Here is a 23,787-nt window from a genome sequence, read left to right as displayed (position 1 = left end):
AAGCCAAAAATACAAAGAATCTCTAAGATTCAAAAACAACTTAGAGAAAAAACAGGGGGGCTTGAGAAAAGATTAACGTGCCACGTGGCAGAATCTACAGTCCAGAAAAGCGATGATCACCTACGTCGTTCCCCGGCCAAGAAATTTCAAAATTCGAAAAAAAAAGGCAACGGTCATTTGACTCCCATTTGCCTCCGAAAAGCATAACGCAGAGAGATTGAATGCGCCAACGAACGAGAAATTAACGCCCTTCCTTCTCTGTTAGTTCAGATTCAAATTTCCTACTTCTTTTACCTTTTTGGGGTTCTCCAATAAAGATTCATCATCGTCATCATCACAGTCGCTGATTACTTCAATTCTAAACGACAGTGTTTTCAGCAGCAGAAGAACATTCGGCATTTTTCAATGGAGGAGCAGCACCAGTGCGACTCTCCTCTGAACAGCTCCACTTCCGCCGCCAACTCTCACTCCAACTGTAAGTCCGCAGCTCAACTACCCAGGATTTCAGTTTCATAGGTTCTTCTATAATTACGTAACTGCCCCTCTCTTGTGCTTTGGTAGACACACCGCTTTGCTCGCAATTGCAGCGCTTGACAATGGAGGATCCGGATTCTTCCTCTTACAATGCTGATTCAAACGAAGGTAATTTCATATAAAAAAAATCAACCTTTTAGTTCTTTTTGGTTTCTCAGTATTTGATTTCGGTTTTTCGCTGGACCCCATTTGTGGGAATTGAATTATGTGTCTATTTGTGGAGTTGGATATGCTTTTTACTCTGATTCAGTCAAGAACACGAAACCCGATCAGTTCCTAGGATCGTAACAGCTCGAGTGATTTCGGTTTCTTGATTTTAGTTGGTGTAGATTGCTCTCGGGAAAATTATGAAAGCACAGAAGCCATTAGTACACCAAAAATCAGGGACCCAGTTGCAAATGATGGTAAATAAAACTAGTCTTTCCCTTTTTTTCTATCACAAAATTTAGCAAAAAAATCTTGGATTTGACTTCAGAGTTTTATAGAATTTGATTTATTTTGCTTGTATTTTCAGCCCGGTCCATGATGGGGTTTTCGCTTACCTCTCCTGATCTAGTGATCTGTGCCGGGTCACCCGATATACCCCAAACCGGCTATGGAGATTCCCCCGAGTTCTTGGAAAGCAAGTTCCATCAGAAGATGGATTCTTCTATTGAGCTCTCTTTTGAGAATGGAATCGATGAGTGTCAAGTTAGAGATATGCCTAAAACTCCAACTGTAAAGTTCTCCACGACATTGTGCCAAACTTTTAAGGAAGATTTGTCTCCTGAAGCTTCATTTGAGCTTCTTCCTCCTCCGGCGACTGAGAACAAGTTGAAGGAAGGTTCCCTTCCTGATATGAGCAACAATGCAGGTTGCACTGATGAATTCATAGGCGACGATTCTCAAATGGAAGACTATGGATCATTAAAAGTAAAGCTTCTTAAACATGAGCACTTCCAATGTAGTTTAGCTGCAAAATAAATTAGGATGTTTAGATACTCTCTGTAAATTATCCCATTGCAGGTTACTGGTGAGACCAACGAAGAAGGAGACTATCATAAGCTGCTGATAAGTTATGAGAAACAAAAAAAGGAATTACAGGAGATGAGGAGTGCAATGGAGGAGTTGAAAAAGCAAAACTATTCCAAGAGTAGAGAATGCCAAGAAGCTTGCAATTCCTTAAAGGAACTCCAAAATGAACTCATGCGCAAGTCTATGCATGTTGGATCTTTGGGTATGGTAACAATAACCTGTGCCTCTGAACAGTTTGAACAATCTGAAAACATGGTACATTGATGCTTGTGTGTTGCAGCTTTCGCCATTGAGGGACAAGTGAAAGAGAAGAGCGGATGGTTTTCATCATTGAGAGATTTGACGAGAAAACTTAAGGTACTAAGCTGTAAATAACAAGATGCCTTTTGACTACACTAGATATGATTGCAGTGGTTTGAACTCCTTGATTAAACAGATCATGGAGACGGACCACATCAAGCTATCAGAGGAGGCACGGGCATATAAGAAGTGCCTTGAAGATATGAATGAAATGAGGTTGACCATTCATTCCACTTGTAAGTTTGACATGCTAAACACTTTCCAGGTGACGACATTTTTGAACTTCAAGATAAGATATTTATTTTTCTTTATCTGATCCTGGCTGTTTTATTTTTGCAATAGTAAATCAGCAAGTAAATTTGCATAATGATCTGAAGACTAAGTTTATTGAAGGGGCCAAAGAACAGAAAGAGCTCTACAACAAGGTGTTAGAGTTGAAAGGTTAGGAATTTGCTATTTTCGATTTGAAGAGGGCCAAGAGGGTATGAGACAGAAAGGCGTTTCTGACGTTAAATTTTCTCGCTTGTAGGAAACATACGGGTCTTTTGCCGGTGCAGGCCTCTAAACACTCTTGAAGTTGCAGCAGGAGCTTCAATGGCTATTGATTTTGAATCTGCTAAAGATGGTGAGCTCACTGTCAAATCAAATGGGGTCACCAGAAGGACCTTCAAGTTTGATGCTGTATTTGGTCCTCAAGCAGAACAAGGTATGCAGACGATGATAGATGAGCTTTTTGTTTGGTATATCTATTGAAGTACAAAACCTCCTTATAGTAATATGTTTCCTTCTCTTTGTCCTATTTAGCTGATGTTTTTGAAGACACGGCTCCATTTGCAACATCAGTTTTAGATGGGTACAATGTGTGCATATTCGCATATGGGCAGACCGGAAGTGGAAAGACCTTTACAATGGAAGGGACAGAAGATGCTCGAGGAGTCAATTTTAGGACTCTTCAGGAATTGTTTCATATAATTGGAGAGCGAGAAAAGTTACATCGATATGATGTATCAGTTAGTGTTTTAGAAGTCTACAACGAGCAGATACGAGATTTACTAGTTTCAGGGAATCAGACAGGAGCAGCTGCCAAAAGGTAAGATCCTCGCCCATCGTTCTTTTTCCTTCTTCCAATTTAACCTGGTGAAAGGTCCTTATACTGTTGTATATTACTTGATATAGGGGTTTCTTCTACATTCCTGTGTAGAAGGAAAGCCATTTTTCATAATAAGACATGCTTTTATTTTTTCATAAAATTCCACCATTTCGCTGGCAGGTATACCGTTATGAGCTCTGATTCTCTACATCTTAAAATGGGAAGGCTTTCTCTTTCCATTTTTTAACATTCATTCTATCGAGATGTCTTACTTATTGAAACTTTCTCACTTCTGATGATTCACCATTCTGTTGAGCTCTCTTGGTGTTCCATGTCTTTCACGAGTGCGAAGGATGGGAAGTTATGGGATCATTTCAAATTTTCAAGATAATAGCATCTCACAGTATTGCATGATTTTGTAGGCTTGAAATAAGACAAGTTGGTGAAGGTATACATCATGTTCCAGGACTGGTTGAGGCACACGTAAACAACATGAATGAAGTCTGGGAAGTTCTGCAAACAGGCAGTAATGCAAGGGCTGTTGGCTCAACCAATGCCAATGAGCATAGTAGTCGATCGCATTGGTCTGTAATCTGTATATCTCGGATACAGTCAAATTATTTCTAACTTATATCCAATAGGCTCTGGTCTAAAGATAGATTGCTAAATGTTTGAGTGGTTTTTCTTTAAATGCAGCATACACTGCGTAATGGTGAAGGGGGAGAATTTGTTGAATGGGGAATGTACAAGAAGTAAGCTCTGGTTGGTGGATCTAGCAGGGAGCGAGCGTGTTGCAAAGACAGAAGTGCAAGGAGAACGACTCAAGGAAACTCAGAACATCAATAGATCTCTGTCTGCCCTTGGTGATGTCGTATCTTCACTTGCAACTAAAAGCTCACACATACCTTTCAGGTTATATAAGTAACAATTAATCCTTTGTTTGATTACTCTAAATATGAAAACTGGGTCCAGCTATAATACTGAATTATGTCTTATGTGCAGGAACTCTAAGCTTACCCACTTGCTTCAAGACTCTCTAGGTACTTCACTTGGATCACAGAAGAAGTCAAACGAACCCATGAATCAACAGTTCTTATTCTGAGTTATTTAATATTACTTGTTCATTTTCAGTTTTCTCCGTTTTCTAGGGATGAAATTGAACTTCTGATATATATCCTTTTGTTTTGGTCTGAGATATATGTTGGTTTAGCATAACGAGAATGAGGCTAATGAACATCTTTCGTTGTTTTAGGAGGAGACTCAAAGACACTCATGTTTGTTCAGATAAGTCCTAATGAAAATGACGTGAGTGAGACCCTATGCTCACTGAACTTTGCAAGCAGAGTGAGAGGGATAGAGTTGGGTCCTGCAAAGAGGCAACTGGACACTTCTGAACTTTTGAGATACAAACAGATGGTAATATTCTGCACTTGATGCTACTGCAGATTCCAGATTTTGTTTAAAACTTTGATCTTTTGGTACCGTTCTTGTGATTGAATAAATCGTCTATTAAGTTTTTAACAATATTAGATCTTTGGTTTGCTAGTTTGAGAAAACAAAGCTAGACGTCAAGAGCAAAGATGTACAGATCAGGAAGATGGAGGAAACAGTTCATGGATTAGAACTGAAGGTAAAAGAAAGAGACCTGAAAAATAAAAACCTGCAAGACAAGGTATTTTAAGGAAAAGTCTTTTTTCACTTTATATACATAAATTATAAGAATTTCAGTTACTAATCTGGTTTATTTTTCAGGTAAAAGAATTGGAAGCACAACTCTTAATTGATAGAAAGCTGGCACGACAGCACGTTGACACAAAGATAGCTGAGCAACACCAGCAGCAATTGAAACAACAGGATGAGCAATCTATTGCACCCACAAGGCCACCGTTTACAAACCGACCATTAACAAGTCACAAGGTCCTCAGTGAAATAGGCAGCACATTGGGAAAAGACCAAGTAAACCCTCTGCAACCATTGATGGAGAAGACCAACAACAAGCCCTCAGCGCCCCTTTTTCATGTATCAGATGGTTTTATCAAGCATCTTGATGCTACGGAGAAAGAAAACAACCCCGAAATGGCTGAACAATTTCTTGTTCCAAAGAAAACTGGAAGGGCCTCTACTTGTCCAACATTTCAGCGGATTCCAGTAAACACAGCTCCAAGGCGCAACTCCCTAATCCCACTCCCAAGTGTACCATTTCGTGTCCAATCCCCACCACCTGCATTACCATTGGCACCCATAGTATGCCATGCTGATAAGAAAGTTGATCCAGATGTGACTGAGACTGACTGCTTGCCGGAACAGACACCTTGTAGTAGTCCTAAAGTCATCAGAAATGGCGGCAAAAAGCTAAACAGCATACTGAGACGAAGCCTCCAAAAGAAAATCCAGATAAAATCCCCAATGCCACCGCACATGAGAAAAGGCGTGAATGTAGGGATGGAGAAGGTTAGAGTCTCCATTGGAAGTCGAGGGAGGATGGGGAACAGGGTGTTACTAGGAAATGCTAGAAGAGCCGGAACTAAAGAAAGCCAGAAGCCTAATAGTCATAGGGAAAAGGAGAGGGGGTGGAATATTATTGGTACAGCAGCGAGAACTGCTACAAAAAGCTGATGATGATGTATGTACTTTATTCAGCTATGGTGTGAGCATAGAGGTTATATTCTTGTAGCCTGCAGGCATGGAAGGAAGGGAAAGAACTAATCATTTGTTTATTTACTAATGTACAGAACTTCCGATTATGTTTGAGAATGTCAATGGTATGTGCTTTGTGGTGCACCTGATTAAAACTGATGGGTTGTGTTTTTCCGATACAAGTTACAAAAAAAAGATATTCTCGCCTAAGAATTCTTCAATGTATCAGTACCGAAATCAAACCAATCATGATTAGTAGTAACGTGACACATAAATCATTGTTAATGACACATTATTTGAAGACTTGGTCATTCTGTTTTCAATTTTGTCTAAGCTGACTGAGTGAAGCTGCAAAGAAATGATGGAAGTGATCACTGCAGTTGGAGTCGTTGAACCCAAAAAAAATTCCGAGTTTGAATTACCCTTCCCCCTCCCCAATCTCACGCGAGACGACTTAGGAGCCTAGTTAAGTATCGTTTAAAGATGATACATCTGTATCGGAAGACTCTTTCTTGAGTGAGATTGAGCAAAGTTTTTATATAGACGTCGGCAACGAGGGACTTGTGTGTTCACTGGCTTAGAAAGTTCATGGCACTCCCCTATAGTTGACAAAGATAAAATATATCAGGTTAGAATATTTGCCTTCTTGGCAGGCAACTGGCAATAAATTAGCATTTCGGATTTGTTGGTCACCTCCTATAAGTGAACCTACTGTTAGACGAAGTCAAGGTCAAGCTGTCCTCACCGAGATTTAAGGAGTTGTGATTCTGATAAAACTCCTATCTTTTCTGATACTCCTAGTTTTTAGGGTTTTGTATTTCAAATGTTTGTTGTACGTAAAGCTCAAATGTAATCTTTGTGTTTCAGTTTGTATTTTGAAAACTCCTTGAATCCAGGGTTTTCAAACTCATATTGTAATCCTGAAGTTGTTATAAATACATGCATCCCATCATTGGTTGGGCACGCAATTGAAGTGAATCCTAAGCGTGCTAAAGTTCTTATATGGTATTGAGTCTTACTGTCTAACGACTAGATCCTTTTTTTTTTCTCCACGCTTCAATGGCTGAAAACAATGTCAACTCTTCCAACTCCAGCTCCTCCAACCCACCTACCACCACTCCCTTCCATCCGTTTTCCACTGTTGTCAATATCAAACTTCACAGAACCAACTACCCACTATGGTTGGCTCAAATTCTCCCAATTCTCAAGAGTAGAGATCTGATGGGGTACGTGGATGGTACTTTGGTATGCCCTCCCAAAAACCTGCCTGGTGTTACCACTATGGATCCTGCGTACACTACATGGAACCAACAAGATCAAATAATTCTTAGTGGGATAAATGGCTCCTTGACTGCTTCTGTTTTGTCTACTGTGGCAAGCAAGAGGACTACGCGTGCCACTTGGGAAGCTTTGAAGGAAAGGTTTGCCTCCACTTCTTAGAACAGAATTTTATTCCTACGCAATGAGTTGTTGCAGACCAAGAAGGGTGGTTTTTCTGTTGCGGATTACCTAGATGACATGAATACGGTTGTTGACAACCTTGCCCTAGCGGGGTAACCTGTGAATGATGATGACCTCGTGCAGATTGTGTTGAACAATCTAGGACTTGCTTTTGAAATGACAGTAAGTGCTACTCAAGCTCGGGATACTCCTATCACCTATCCCACCCTTGAGGCACTTATGTTGACTACCGAGCGAAGAATGGCGGATCAGAATGTTTCCTTTGCTGAACCTGCACCAGTCAATGCCTTTGTTGCTACTCGAGGACGTAGTGGTGGACGCTCTCGTGGGACTGGAAGGGGTACATCTCCATTTAATCGTGGTTCTCTATCCAATCAACGAGGATACAATCCTCGCAACAATAATAACCAGCGTCTTCAGCCCGTTAATGGTGAGAGACCTCATTGTCCTGGTGAGCGTATCATTTGCCAAATTTGTGGCAAACCAGGTCATCCTGCCATTGATTGTTACCAAAGGATGAACGCTGCTTATGAAGGTAGGATTCCTGCACAAAGACTCATAGCCATGTCCTCCTCGCCGATCACTCTAAACAAGCAATCCAATGGTACCTGACTGTTAGACACTGGTGCTAATGCACATGTCACTCATGAACTTCAAAATTTGGTTAATCCAAAAAAATACAATGGTAATGAAACTATTGAGGGTGTAGGTAATGATTCTGGCATCACTATTTCTCATCTTGGTTCCAATCAACTACATACTAAAGCTTGTTCATTTGATTTGAATAATGTCCTTCACTGTCCCACTGCCTCTCAAAACATCATATCTGCCCATAGGTTTACCTTAGACAACAATTGCTATCTACTAATATTTCCATATTTTTTCCTTGTTAAGGACCTCAAGACACGGAGGACGCTTTTCCGAGGGAGATGTGAGAATGGGTTATACCCATTTAGTTGCTAGCAGCTATGAGTTCCGAGTTGACGAGATCATAAACAAATCTGTCTGGGACTGGTGACACCTGTACCACACTCTATGGCACACACCCCTCGTTGTAGTAGACGAAGATGGTCACCTAGGATAGGCAGACAACCCTGAACCTTAGAAAGTCGCCGGCGGAGACGCTACGGGAGAACCGCCTAGGATGGCGTAAGAGACTCGAGCATCTCTTTCTTCAATTTGGGTTTGTGCATTTGTCTTTCAATAATCGTTTTTACGCCTGGGTGGAAAGTCTAGAGCCGCTTTAGGTGGTAACCATACGGGCACCGCCTCTTGACCTCTCGTGTAAAGTATATTACACTCGTTTTACCCCACTCTCGCTTCTACGCTCCTAACGCCTAGTTGTGTAAGCCAACAAGTGAGTTTTGCTTACGTGACACAAGACAGATTGAAAGCAAAGGTAAAGCCGTCCAATGATCAAGTAAAGGTTACGAAGTGATTAAATTGAACGTACGAGCGAAACGAAATACTTGTTTATATCAATATAAATATAAATGGAGCGAGAATCGGGAGTTGATATTGAGAAAACACCTAAAGAGAACAATCTTCTTCATATTGCAGCTGAATTCAAGCAAATAAACTTCAAAGAAGTGAATATAAATCACGAATCTCCTCGGTTTTGGGCCACCAACAAGAATGGCGAAACTCCTCTACATGTTGCTGCGAGAGTAGGATGTGGTGAAGTAGTAACGTTCCTCATGTTAATGTTTTATAAAGTTTATGTTTTGTGTGATTGTTTTGAAAGGTTTTTGTTATGGAGAATGGTAATGTTTTTCACAGAAATATGGAAGGGGAATTTCGGCTATATGCAGTCTTGCATTGCAGCAGCACATAGCACTCATATATATATGGTGTCAGTAGGGTTTTGGTGTGTACAGTCAGCCCTTATCTCCATTGGAGCTAGCTGACAAAAACCACAACAACCTGATAGTACAAAGCTAATCTAAGCCCTTCATTGGAGCTTTTAATCTAAACTTTACACTTGTCAAAAACTATCACTAAAAAGTAACTAGCCGTTACAATTTAAAAAAACTAGCTGTTAGCTTCATTTGTTGTTGCTGCTGCATCCCTTCTTGATCCACCTGGAAGTGTTTAGCATCCAACACTCCCCTCTGAACTCTTCCTGGTGTTGACTCCAAATAGGCTTCTGAGGTAAGTGAACCTTTCTTTTGGTAGTGCTTTTGTAAAGATGTCTGCTATCTGATCTTCAGTTCTGCAGTACATTAGTTCAATGACATTCTCTTGTATTGCATCTCTGATAAAATGATAGTTCCTTTTGATGTGTCGTGTTTTCTAATGAAATACTAGATTCCTTGTCATTGCTATTGCTGAGGTATTATCACACATTAGCTTAGTTGGTTTAACCTGCAACTCCCCAAAATCTTTGAGAACAAATCGTAGCCAGATTGCTTGAGATGTTGCTTCTGTAGCACTCACATACTCAGCTTCGGATGTTGATAGTGCAACACTTTGTTGCTTAACTAAGGCCCACGAGAATACACCAGAGCCAAATGTAAATGCATACCCCGATGTGTTTCTCATGTCATCTTCACTGCCTCCCCAGTCACTATCACAGAAACCAACCAATATGGTTGTCTGTCCTTTCTCATACTTGATCCCAAAATCAATTGTTCCTTGCACATACCTGAGAACCCTTTTAGCAGTTCCCAAATGTATTTTGGTAGGATTATGCATGAACCTTGATAGTAGACTTGCAACATACATGATATCTGGTCTTGTTGCTGTGAGATATAACAGGCTACCAACAATTTTCCTGTAGAGATTTGCATCTACTGGTTCACTTCCATCTTCACTGTTGAGCTTTTCATTTGCAATTAAGGGGGTGCTTACTGGTTTGCATCCCTTGAGACCAAATCTATCTAGGAGTGTTTGTGCATATTTCATCTGATGAATGAAAATGCAATCCGACTTTTGAACCACCCCCATTCCAAGAAAGTGATGAAGTAGCCCCAAATCTGTCATCTCATATTTTCCCATCATTTCATTTCTGAATTCATCCATCATTTTCTTACTGTTTCCAGTGAAGACCACATCATCCACATAGATAGACACTATGAGGATCTCTGATTTGTTTTCAACTTTGGTATAGAGTGTTGCTTCACTAAGGCTTTTCTTAAATCTACACTTAGTGAAATGTGCATCAATCTCACTATACCATGCTCTTGGTGCCTGTTTCAGGCCATATAGTGCCTTCTTTAGTCTATACACCTTACTCTCGGACCCTTTGACTTCAAAACCTTGTGGCTGGTCCACATAAACCTCTTCCTCTAGCACATCATTTAGGAATGCAGACTTAACATTTAACTGGTATAGCTGCCAACCTTTCTGTGTAACTAATGCAATTAGAGTTCTAATTGTATCTAGTCTAGCCACAGGTGCAAATGTCTCATTAAAGTCAATTCCAGGCTTTTGGGAGTAGCCTTAGCCACCAATCTAGCCTTGTTCTTTTACACAGATCCATCCAAGTTCAGCTTGGTTTTATAGACCATCTCACACCAATCACAGGTTTATCACTTGGCCTATCAACTAGGATCCAAGTTCCATTTTTCTCTATCATTGAGATTTCATCTTCCATTGCTATCTGCCATGCCTTGTCACTTTCAGCTTCTTCAAAAGTTTCTGGTTCAGTAACACAAAAATTGCAAGCAGCATAGATTTCATCCAAGCTTCTCATCTTAATTGGTGTTGATCCCGAGCTAGAGCTTGAGCTTTGTTGCTCTTCCTGTTGAGACATTGAACTTGTACTTGAGTTCTGTGTACTTTGAGGAGTTTGAAATGGTGAAATCTGAGAGCTTTGTATGCTTCATTCTTCAGATTCATGAGTTGCACCACTTCCATTCTGTGCAGTTCTTTGCTCAGTAACACCAATTTGCAGTGATACTTTGTCTTTTTCCACTGCTTTTGTTTCCCAATTCCACAATGTTTCTTCATAAAAAATCACATCTCTTGAGAGATTGATTTTCTGAGTTTTCAAGTTGTACAATCTATAACTTTTCTCATTTGTACCATATCCAACAAAGATGCACTTGTTGCTGGATTCTTGTAATTTATGTCTGAGTTGTGATGGCACAAGTGCATAACACACAGAGCCAAAAACTTTCAAATGCTTGACTCCAGGCTTTCTTCCACTAAACACTTGAAATGGTGTTTGTTTCTCCAAAGCCTTGGTGGGGCATTTGTTCAAGATATACACAACAGTATTCACAACTTCTCCCCAAAATGAATAGGGCATTTTCTTTTCATGCAGCATGGACTTTGCCATCTCTACTATAGTTCTGTTCTTTCTCTCTGCAGTGTCATTTCTTGAAGAGTGTATGCTATTGTGAGTTGCCTTTCTAGACCCAATTCCTTACAGAAAGCATTGAATTCCAGTGAGGTATACTCACCTCCCCTATCACTCCTTATCTTATTGATTTGATACCCACTTTGCAGCTCCACTATTGCTTTAAACTTCTTGAAAATATTAAAGACTTCTGATTTGAATCTCATAAAATATACCCAACACATTCTTGAGTAGTCATCTATGAAAGTCAAAAAATACTTGTTCCCACTGATGGATGCATTCTTCATTGGACCACACACATCAGTGTGAATTAGTTCTAGTGGTTTTGCAGCTCTCCAAGCCTTTCCAATTTCAAAATTGTCCCTGTGTTATTTCCTAAATGCACAGTCTTCACAAACTTCATTCATTTCATCCAGTTGGGGCAAACCTTGCACCATTTCATGTTTCTTCAGGTTTTTCAGACTCTGCACATTCAAGTGTCCAAATCTTTTGTGCCATAATCTCTCTGAGTCAATTGTGCTTGCCTTCCTTGCCACTTCTTCCAAACACTTTAGCAATAATGGGAAGCTTATGTTTTTCATTTGAACTTTCACAACCAGATTCGACAGAGTTCTATCATCATATATCTTAACCATAGTATCTCCAAACAGCAAGAAATAACCATGTCCCATCATCTATCTAACACTTAAAAGGTTTTCCTCCAGACCAGGTACCAACATGACTTCCTTAATGTGTCTTCTTCCTCTCTTGGTTTCTATGATGAGAGTACCCCTGCCAATTGCTTCCATAATATTGCCATTTCCCATCTTTACTTTTCCAGTGTATGTAGTGTTAGTGTCTGTCAATAGAGACTCGTGGGCAGTCATATGATTATTGCACCCACAGTCTATATACCAAACTTCACTATCTTTTACAACATTGGCACTAAAAGCACAAAAGACATTTGTTTCATCTTGTACTTGATTTGCAATGTTCACTTGCTGAGTAGTATTTGATCTGCAATCTTTCTGCAGGTGACCAAATCTATTACATTTGTGACATTTTGGTTTTCCCTTGAACCAACATTCACCAAAGTGTGCTTTATCACAGTGTTTGCACAATGGTTTAATTTTACCACCACCACTGTTGTGTCTGTTCTCCCCACTTGGTCTTCCTTCCCATTTCTTTTTTTTTCCTTTCCAATCTTTCCTCGGTCTGTTTTGATGTTGTTTAGAATGACTAGAAGCCCCTATGTTAAGTGACTGGAAAGCCTTCTTAGTTGTCCCATCAGCATGCCTTTCGAGCCTTTGGTCAAAAGCTCTCAAAGAAGCCATCACATCTTGCACACTGAGTGTATCAGTATCCTTGGTTTCTTCTATCACACTTACAATAGAGTCATAAGGCTTAGTCAAACTAATTAGAAGCTTTTGCACTATTCTTTCATTAGGCAGTTCTTCTCCATAAGTTTTCATTTGAGTCACAACATCAAACAACCTAGAAAAATAGTCTTTAAGTGGCTCATCTTCTCTCATGCGTGTATATTCAAAATCACGTCTAAGAAACTGGAGTTTTACTTTCCGTACCTTCACATCTCCTCTGTATTCTTGTTGCAGAGTATCCCAAACAGCTTTAGCAGTTTCTTCATTTGCTATCCTGGGAAATATGAAGTCTGAGACAGCCCCTTGAATGATTCCCAACGTTCTAGCATCATTCATCCTATTCTCCTTCAGTGTAGCTATCTGCTTCTCTGTAAGATCTTCTTCTAGAGCATCAATCTCCATTTCTGGTAGTTCATATCCATGTTGAACCATTTCCCGGAGATCATACGACTTGAAGATGGTTGTCATCCGGATCCTCCAATAGTCGTAGTTTTCTCCATCAAAGATTGGAGCTTTAAGATCGCCACTCCCAGATCCTTTCATCTTCGACTTGTATTGACACCTAGGGTTTCAGCCTCTACCTGAACAACCCCAAACACAGATTCCACAACGCCCAGATTTCTGAGATCAGGAACTAGGCTCTGAGGCCATGTTAATGTTTTATAAAGTTTATGTTTTGTATGATTGTTTTGAAAGGTTTTTGTTATGGAGAATGGTAATGTTTTTCACAGAAATATGGAAGGGGAATTTCGGCTATATGCAGTCTTGCATTGCAGCATCACATAACACTCATATATATATGGTGTCAGTAGGGTTTTGGTGTGTACAGTCAGCCCTTATCTCCATTGGAGCTAGCTGACAAAAACCACAACAACCTGATAGTACAAAGCTAATCTAAGCCCTTCATTGGAGCTTTTAATCTAAGCTTTACACTTGTCAAAAACTATCACTAAAAACTAACTAGCCGTTACAATTTAAAAAAACTAGCTGTTAGCTTCATTTGTTGTTGCTGCTGCATCCCTTCTCGATCCACCTGGAAGTGTTTAGCATCCAACACCTCATTGACAGCACGAAATTGCGACCGATTGAAGGAGTTGATCCATAAAAGAAACCAATTGATGGTCAAGCTTACAAAAAGCTACTGTGATGACTTGTTGATGCACAAAACCGGAGGGGTCTTGGAACAACGTAAATCCAACCGTGAATCTGCAAGAAAGTAAATAACACAAGATGTATCGTGGTTCACCCCAATGTTTAGGCTACGTCCACACTGATATTGTATTTCTCTGAGATGTTGAAGAGGGAGAGAGAGAGCTTCTGAGGGTGTGAGAGCTCTTCTCAATCTGAGAGGCTTGAGGGGGTGAGGAGGCTTAAGAATTGGCCTCCCCTAATGAGGAGAGTGAGGAGTCCTTTTATAGAATAAGGGCTCCTCACTTATTACATATTTGCTCCTTCATTTATTACATAATTACACTTGAGTCCCCCGAGTATTTATACGAGGTCTAAATACGGAAGCCCTAAGTATGGTACAAACATGACTAATTTGGAAATGGATACAACTCTGCATGTTGCTGTTCGATACAATTGTGGCGGAGTGGTGATGCTTTTGATGAGAGCTGATCCTGAGTTGTGTTAATCATGTTACGGCGCCAAGGAGTCACCCTTGTTCTTAGCTGTTAGAGCCGGGTCTATCAGCATTGCCGGTCATATTTTAAATGAGACTCCGCTCATATATCTCCTTCTTTTCAGGGAACAAATGGTGTGACAGCTTTGCACGCAGTGGCCGCTCGAATATACTTCACTGCCAAAGGTAACTAACTTCAAGACATGGTACTAGACCTTCTTATGCGCATATTCCCATCTGCATATAACTGGAGCATGATCCATATCGGCAAGTGTATAATCAATATCTTTAATCGAGATATGAATCCCACTCCAGTCACCGTTGAGCGAGATCCTTCTTCTGAAAGGACCTGTTACTTGGTATGCCTTATTTTCATATGTATACTTGGATTCCCACAACAACATTTCTAAGTTTTTTATATCTACATTTTAGGCATTGTGCAATCTATGGTTTCCAAAAATCTTGAAATACTTGAAGAAGTTGATGAAATAGGGTGGACTCCATTACACTACGCATTGTTGAGATTCGAGAGGGAACCTTGAAGCAGCTCAACTACTGATTCAAAATTTCATATATCTTTGCTTGTTAAGTCTCAGACAAACTTGGAATGTCAGCTCTCTACGTTGCGGGATATGCAGGGCACACCCAAATAATTGAACAGCTGATTCGATGTTGTCCTGAAGCCTGATACTTGCGATTTGGTCAATCACCAAGGCGAAACAGCTCTACATGCAGCAGTTTTAGGCGAACAAATAAATGTTGTAAAGTATGTTTTGAAGACTCAGCTTGCGAGACTAGGTTCACCAGAAGGCCTTGGTCGGATGAGCTATTGTGGTGGAGTTAGGTGAAGTGGCAATGCACAAATAGTGTTGGAATGCATCTCAATTGCTTGCCCAACGTGAGATTACTCCAAAGTATAGGCTTGGGTTTCGGTGCTCTCAGCTAGACCAAATTTTGCACTAACGAAGAGTTTTCATGGACCTTATGGACTTCTGTTGTAAAATTTCGTTTCCGAATTTCATTAATTATTTACATATTTCGTATTTACGCGATTTTTTAATTTTAATTTTGTTAATTTTAAAATTTTAATCACATAATTACATAGTTACATGTTATGATTCGGATGATCAAAAAACATTGAAAGATAACATAAAGAAGAAGGTACAAAGTGAAACGTAGCTAGCATTTCTCTTGATATAGTTTGTAAATTATGCCTTAAATATACCTTTTATAAAAAATAAGCTATCAAGCGTATCTTTTTTTGTTGCCCTCCTTCAATGAACAGAGAGCTTCTTTTTTTCTTTTTATATTTTTTTTATAACACGAAAGATTTTGGGGTCGGTATTTGGGGTTAGGGTTGAGAACTTTTTGGGGATGGTTATATTTAGGGTTGTAGAATGTTTTTAAAATATTTGAGGTAAAGTGTTTAATCATAAAATGTTGAAGGATGAGGAGTACTTTAGCTCTTAAGCACCCACTCCTTTTTAATTTGAGATGTAAAATGTACATTTTGATCATGGCTACTATTCTAAAATCAGTGGGATCAAGTCTTACATCATACTCACAAATGATATACGTGTACACGTTTGGACTTGATCATGACGAGAAATTTTTAATTGTGACGGAAATACGGGTGGTACACTACTTGTTTTTATGTAAGTGATGAAGTTTTTTATATTTTAAGTTATTAACTTTTTAACACACATATCTCATCATTTGTATAGTAACACGTGGTGTACCATCCTGTATTTCGGTCAAACTAAAAAATCTCTCGATCATGAGAGGTGATTCAACGAGAGATTTTTTAGTGTGAGCGGTAAACGAGGTGGTACACCACGTGTCACTTTATAAATAGTAGAATATACGTGTTAAAAAGTTAATAACTTAAAAACAAAAATTTTCACCACTTATATAAAAATATATAGTGTATCATTCGTGTTCTAGTAGTAAAGAAAAAAATTTCCAATTCAACCACTTCCAAAAGCGTTTCCTCTTTATACGATGATGTCAGATTAATAAGACGATGTACACAATCCGACAGACCTGCAGTGGACAATAAAGTTGGTTAGAGTCGCGTTCAATTTCGTAGACTTTCTCAACTTGATTCTTTTCATACGCGCATTCAAAGACACATGCCCGGAACCTATTCTTTTCATACGCGTTCAATTTCGTCGGAGATGCTGAGGATACTTCCAGCAGGAAATCCTCTGGAATCTTCCTCCTATGGTTGAAAGCCAAGGCTTCGTTTTGTGTTCACTTTTCTGTTAAGCTGAAAAAGTGAAATGGCCTGGTGCAGGAATAGGTTCGCCAGAAGGTCTTGGTAGGATGAGCTATTGTGGTGGAGTTAGGTCAAGTGGCAATGCACAAATAGTGTTGCAATGCATCGCTTGCCCAGCTTGAGATTACTCCAAGTATGGGTTTGTGTTTCGGTGCTCTCAGCTAGACCAAATTTTCCACTAATGAAGAGTTTTCATAGACCTTGTGGACTTTTGTTGTAAAATCTCGTTTTCAAATTTCATTATTTAATTACGGATTTTGTATTTACGTGATTTTTATATCATTAATTTTAAAATTTTAATCACATAATTACGTAATCACATGTTACGATTCGGATGATCAAAATATATTGAAGGATAACATGAAGAAGAAGGTACAAAGTGAAACGTAGCTAGCATTCTTCTTGATATAATTTGTAAATTACGCCTTAAATATACCTAATATAAAAAATAAACTATCAAGCATATCTTTTTTTGTTGCCCTCCTTCAACGACAAGAGAGTTTTTTTTTAATAACACGAAATATTTGGGGGTCGGTATTTGGGGTTAGGGTTGAGAACTTTCTGGGGATGGTTAGTTGGAGTCGCGTTCAATTTCGTAGACTTTCTCAACTTGATTCTTTTCATACGTGCGTCCAAAGACACAGGCTTGGCCGGTGAGGAACCTATTCATTTACTAACTATTTTGTTTAGGGATGTGACGTCTCTATATTATTTTTACTTCTCACACACTCTTTATTAAATTTTGTCATTGGATTTTCTTCAATTCATTCGATTCAACGGCCGGAAAGTATGATGGTATGTGAGAAGTTAAAAGGGATGTGTGGATAGCCGATTCATATTTTTGAAATACATTACGAAATGGATCCAACAAAATAGATGTCAAAACATTTGTCAAAAACGTGTGTCTCTGAGTCCTAATCCTTAAAAAAAAAATTAAAATTATGTGATCAATCAACAAAGTCATTAGTGAACATATAAAAGAAACCATGAAACATGAATAAATTAAACTGGAAACTAGAAACACTTAATCCAAATTGCAAAACAACAATTGTGGTGAGACCTAAATTATAAAGGCAAAATTGCTCAAGCACAATCGGCGCAGAAATTGTGTGCATTCACACGGAAGAAAAGGTCACATATATCCCTGGTGGAGGACTTAAAAAAGAAAGGTGAAATTAAGTATGAATCCCAGCTCCGCGAGGAAATTTCCTAATGCTACTATGCTAGCTAGTCTCTGAGCTTGTTATTATGTGGACTAATGTTCTTTTTAATTAACTCCGTTAAAAGTTTCATCCATTGCTTCACATTATAACAAATTCAGGAGGATAATATAATTTAGTTTAATTTCAAGTTAAATAGAGTGATTAAGGAGGATAATATAATTTAGTTTAATTTCAAGTTAATGTGTTCCTCTTTTGTTGTAATTGATAATTGGAGGCCTTAAATTAAACTTTTGATTAATTCATATTTCTCTTTTTAGAAGAGTGCTACTAAAATCACTCCATTGTCTTATTTTCCCTTTCACCTTTTAATAAAAATGTTATTCACATAATTATTCTTTTAGCAAAAGACTTTTAAATTCATACTTATAAATTCGTTATAACTTTAATTAAATAAACTAAAAGAGAATAAAGAAAAACTAAAACTAATAAAAATAAAAGTAAAATCCATCACTCTCCCAAATCACCCACGATGGGCCGACGACTATCAAATCCCCAATCATCCATTACCCTCCCTCAACAAACATCGCGCCTCTCTCCCTTTCAATTCCGATACTACGACCTCCACCCTCTATTCCTCTTCCTTAGAGACGAACAACCACAGCAACTCAGATTTTAAAATTGAAAAATACTCAATTCGAGTTGGAATAAATTAATTTGGAGCAATCTGCCTCTATATCAGAGCAATCTCGCCCGTGTTTCTCTCTCTTCGTTCCCCGTGCTTCTCTCTTCCTCCACCTTCAGTTTCTCTCTCCTTCCAAAGGAGATGTTGTCAAGTAGGTGTCAAAGGTTTTGGTTTTTGATGGGGTAGGAGGAGGTTATGATGCGGTTAGGGTAGTGGTAATTAAGGAATCATGAAGTTTAAAAAAAAAACATATATTTAAAAAAAAATTAAAAACATAAGAGGTTATTTTAGAAATAATGGTGAGCGGATAAATAACATTTTAATTTTGTAATATTTTTATGGTAGGTGAAATTATAATGTGGGTGTAGAAATAAAACAATGAGGTGAGTCTATCATCTTAAGTACCTAAAACTTAATTCAACCTCATTGGTATCTTTTGGTCTTTGAATTCCAATAACATCCTCCAATTAAAAATATAGAAAAATTGAAGACAAAACCTTCCTCCCAAAATGAAATTGTAATTTAAAAAAATAAATAAATATATATATATATATATATATATATATATATATATATATCAAATAAATTAAAAATCAATTAGAACCATCATCTTTTCTAAGCAAATCTAATATCAAATTGTTCAAGAACACAAAAATAAATTGGTGGGTGGCAGTACGACAATTACTTAGGGTTTATGTCTGCACGCATAAGTTCGGTTAGCATATTGGCATTGCGAAGGAAAAATCAAAACGATATTGGTTTTGGATGTGGCGGTAGAAGAGAAGAAGAGCAGTGGTGGCAGATGCGGTCACGGTGGAGGAGGGTGTTTGCCATCGTGATGGGTGTTTTTGTGGTTTTTTTTTCTTTTCCTTTTCAGTTTTTAAATTGTTCATTGAAGTGTAATATTGAATTTTAAGGTTGAACATATTATGGTGTGAACTTAAATGGGATGTGGAGTGTAAGTAGAAAAACCATATTCCTTGTTCATAATTTTCTTTAATTCTTCATGAAACTTGTACACCAAAAGTTTCCAACTATTACAGATGATTTCGAACACCAATAGATCAGCTAAACCGAAACTCTTCTTTATCCTCTGTTTTCTAGATTATTGGCTCGGAAAGTTGCTTTTGGACCGTTTGGGGCCATTTTTTGTCTTTATGATTAAAGCTTATCTACTAGGCAGCAAGTGGAGCTTTTTTTGAAAAGCTTATCTCTTAAGCAAAATGATAGATTATGCATGAAACACGACTTTTATGTAATAAATCAAAAAGTGGTAGACAGGAAAATAGTTGTTCTTGGATACAACCTAGATTATGTCAAGCGTCCAATCAAATTTGTATGCACGTCATTGCGTGAAAATGACCAAAACCTTAAATAAAGTAGACCGTAAAGTCATCTCCAATGAAGACAAAAGGTTCAAAATTTGGAAAATGACTTGATTTGTCCAAAAACTCATCTTCGGTCAATGGTTAGACTATAATTCTATAGAGTCCGCAAGACCATTATTTGGCCAAAGAGGGATCAGGTTGGCCAAATGTAATCCCATCTTAGCCTTTTTTTTTGGGTCCAACTCCTTAGTTGCAAGAATTGATTCAAATTCAACGGTTATATTTGAGCATTCAAAATGGTAGTGTAATTAAATTAACTAATAAATTTAAACTATAAATTTAAAACTAATAACTTCTTGAGGGGCTAGCTCTTTCGGTTGAAGATGGTATAAGAGTATTGATAGGGATTTATACTACCTGCAAAAGTAGCGATAAAAACACTTAAAAATACTTGCAAGAGTACAAGGTTACCGTAGTATAACAACTCAAGCAATGTCATTTCCATAGGAATTGATTGAATAATTTGTATTTAAACTAATTCTTAATTAACTATTTAAAATAAAATTTCGAAAATGTTGATTTTATGACCTAGAATATTAAAAATGAATTTTAAATAAAAACAATTAAAGAAACCAATTTGAAAGGGAACAATCTTATAAAATAATGATAAAAGGACAATAGGGTTCCGCCATCACCTTAACAATCTTATATAGTTTTACAAATTACCTATGAATTACAAATCCAACTTTGAAGGTTAGGTTTTCCTTATGCATATTCTACTTGTGGCATTTAAGCTAAAACATATATCAAACATGCAATCCGTATGTGACATTTAGATTAAATATAAACATGCATGACTCATTATGCTTTATGAAAACCCTTTGAAAAACCATGCAACTCATAAGACGTGGCATTCACCATATGTGAACTTACAACTATCAATCACAAGAAGCAATACTTAATCTTCTGGTGGCATTCTAACTGTTACATCCCGGGCTCGCTCCATTACCGTAGCACAATATTGTCCGCTTTGGGCCCCGACAACGCCCTCACGGTTTTGTTTCTGGGAACTCACACGAGAACTTCCCGGCAGGTTACCCATCCTGAGATTGCTTTCGCACGAACTCGCTTAACTTCGAAGTTCCGATGGAACCCTAAGCCAGTGAGCTCCCAAAAGGCCTTGTGCTAGGTGGGGATGAGAATATACATATAAAGATCACTCCCCTGGGCGATGTGGGATCTTACAATCCACCCCCTTAAGGGACCCGACGTCCTCGTCAGCACACCACGACCAGGGTTAGGCTCTGATACCAAATTGTCACATCCCGACCCAAGGTCCACCACATCCCGGGTCCGCTCCACCACAATAGCACGATATTATCCGTTTTGAGCTCTAACAACGCCCTCACGGTTTTGTTTTTGGGAACTCACACGAGAACTTCCCAATAGGTCACCCATCCTGAGATTGCTCACGCGCGAACTCGCTTAATTTCGGAGTTCCGATGGAACCCGAAACCAGTGAACTTCCAAAAGGCCTCGTGCTAGATAGGGATGAGAATATACATATAAGGATCACTCCCCTGAGCGATGTGGGATCTTACACTGACCGAATTGCATCCGATTACTTATCTAAACATCCTAATGGTATCTAAGCATTAAAATATAGAGACAGTTTAAACACAGTAATTAATAATTCAAAGTATGCATGTATAATATCATAAGCAATTAAATAAAGACTACATATTCATACTAAGGCTCAAGGCATCGCCCTATCAAACTAAAATTAGTTACGAACAACCATAAAACAAAATAATTTTATTGAAATAGAAAAAGAATAGAAAACACCTTGAAATACAAAACGTCAAAGCTTAGCTAAGTTCTCCAAATTGATGCCTTCTTTTCCTAATTGCTAAAAAGCCTTATTTATACTATTACAAAATAAAATCCTTAGTAGAAAATGTCTTCTAAAAACTAGTAAACATAATAGAATAAGATAACTACGAAATAAAAGGTTTCCAATTTGAACTGAAATTCAGACTTCTCAGAAAATCAGACTTTTGACCAAGCAAATAAACTCCGATTTGGTCCCAAAAGGTCTCTTTTTAAATCTTGAGACGTCCCTAACAAATCGTCAGAAGAAATCTTCTTCAAAATATGTCATCTTGACCTCCAAAATGCCCAAAACGTCCAAAAATGTCAATCTGAGAAAGCTGTGCACTGGACCTTTATTTAATCGCCACAGTCAAACGGCTTACTAGAAAAATCTAAAACTTTGATCCAATCATCTTGAAACACTCATAAATATCCTCAAATTGGAATGACTCCAAAATTCATCCGTTTGATCACTTTTTCTCAAGAGGAAGTCGAATATCCTGCATTGAAAATACATAACAAAATATCAAAGTTTTACCAAAATAACCAATAAATTATAACTAAGAATAGGGTAAAATATATGGTATAATATGGACTCATCAAGTATGACTTGACATTTTTTATTTAAAATTAATTTTTTGCCAAGCTATAATTCTGGATGAGACTAAGCTTAGCCTTTTCGGTTGGAGATGACATAACTCTTGAATTTTGATGCCAAAAGTAAAATGACAGATTATGCATGAAACACGACTTTTGTGCAATGAATAAAAAAGTGGTAGTCACTACAAATAAATGTCTTAGTGGTTTTGGATTTATCTAGTTTTTTGTAGAAGAGGATCCGGTCCGGATCTCTCCCATCAAAGGCCCAAGATCAAGTGATCCGGACAATTGAAATTTGATCCAACAACTACAATTATTATAACGTTAGAGGAGCTCCTTGCTTGTAGCCGTTGGATCAAATTGCAACGGCTCAGATCACTTGATCCTGGGCCTTTGATGGGAGAGATCCGGACCGGATCCTCTTCCCTTTTTTGCAAGGAAGATCAATGAATTTTGTTAGGATATATAGGTGTATGGGATTATGACACTTGTCAATAGATTGTGCATTTAGTTAGTTAGTTAGTTACATGTATTTGAGCTGCTATATAAGTCTAAATGTAATGACTTCATGAGTAAGAAATACATAATACAGATATTCATCTCTCTCTGCTTACTTTCTCTCTCTAAGTTCTTGATAACTCTCTCTCTGATATATCTGCATACATATTAACATGGTATCAATCACCGGATTAGCTAACGCTACTCTGTTCGATCCTTCTGATTTCTTCCGCTTCTCCAAATTGATATAATATAAATCACCGGTTTTCTTCTCTACGTGTTTCGGCGTTGTTGCTGCTCGTGATTGTGTTCTTTCTTTGTACGAGTACACTCTTCTTCTTCTCTCCATTTCTAGGGTTTGTTGCAAATTGGGATCTGTGACGTTGTGTGGAAGCTTTGCTGCACACTAGGTGTTTGTTTTGGTGTCTCAGTGACAAGTTGTTCTTCGAACTTTGACAATATGGTAACTGCATCACAACTTCAGATTCTTCAATCTCCAATTACTGCTCTTTTTTCCACAATTCCTACATCTGTAAATATTAAGCTTAATGATACAAATTACTTGAATTGGCAATTTCAAATGCAATTGTTGTTAGAAGGTCATGGGATTATGCAGTTTGTTGATGGTTCTAATCTCTGTCCTCCTCGATTTCTTGTTAATTCGAGTGACTCTGGTATGGTATCTGGTAATTCTTCTTCTCAACTTGAGAATGATGCATACGTTGTTTGGAAACTGCATGATAGAGCCTTGATGCAACGAATTACTGCGACTTTATCACCTGCTGCCATTTCCTGTGCTATTGGAAGTTCTAGTGCCTGTGATCTTTGGAATCGGTTGAAAGAACAGTTTTCTACTGTTTCAAGAACCAACATATTTCAGATGAAATCGAATCTGCAAACCATTAAGAAAGGTTCAGATTCCGTGTCTAAATATTTGCAGCGCATTAAGGAGGCTCGAGATTACTTGTCTGCTGCTGGAGTTTACTTTGCTGATGAGGATATTGTCATCTTGGCCCTCAATGGCTTACCTCTTGAGTACAATACT

The 23,787-nt window shown here is 38.2% G+C and overlaps 2 protein-coding genes and 1 pseudogene across 3 annotated transcripts in view; 2 read left to right on the top strand and 1 right to left on the bottom strand.

The window, feature by feature from the left end:
• The window catches only part of LOC126585982 (uncharacterized), a 96,957-nt gene that overhangs the window by 53,095 nt on the left and 20,075 nt on the right, over window positions 1–23,787 (bottom strand). The gene's annotated exons all lie outside the window — the stretch shown is intronic.
• LOC126585972 (kinesin-like protein KIN-14Q) lies at window positions 76–5,734 on the top strand. 2 transcript variants are annotated; one of them, XM_050250610.1, is made up of 16 exons: window positions 78–475; window positions 562–642; window positions 855–938; window positions 1,049–1,446; window positions 1,540–1,750; window positions 1,829–1,905; window positions 1,985–2,084; window positions 2,191–2,289; window positions 2,378–2,554; window positions 2,653–2,938; window positions 3,361–3,522; window positions 3,635–3,850; window positions 3,941–3,978; window positions 4,191–4,354; window positions 4,485–4,610; window positions 4,691–5,734. In XM_050250610.1, the coding sequence occupies exons 1-16, from the start codon at window positions 406–408 to the stop codon at window positions 5,552–5,554; spliced, it is 3,153 nt and encodes a 1,050-aa protein (XP_050106567.1). In that variant the 5' UTR covers window positions 78–405; the 3' UTR covers window positions 5,555–5,734. The 2 variants fall into 2 exon arrangements, with proteins under 2 accessions (XP_050106568.1, XP_050106567.1); XM_050250611.1 differs by lacking the exon at window positions 855–938 and having other exon boundaries at window positions 76–475.
• Window positions 8,530–15,169, top strand: LOC126584468 (uncharacterized; annotated as a pseudogene).

The sequence above is a fragment of the Malus sylvestris genome, chromosome 10, assembly GCF_916048215.2.
Source record: "Malus sylvestris chromosome 10, drMalSylv7.2, whole genome shotgun sequence".
In the NCBI taxonomy this organism is placed as follows: Eukaryota; Viridiplantae; Streptophyta; class Magnoliopsida; order Rosales; family Rosaceae; genus Malus; species Malus sylvestris.
Note: the sequence above shows the minus strand (reverse complement) of the source record. Positions and strands in the feature narration are given on the sequence as shown.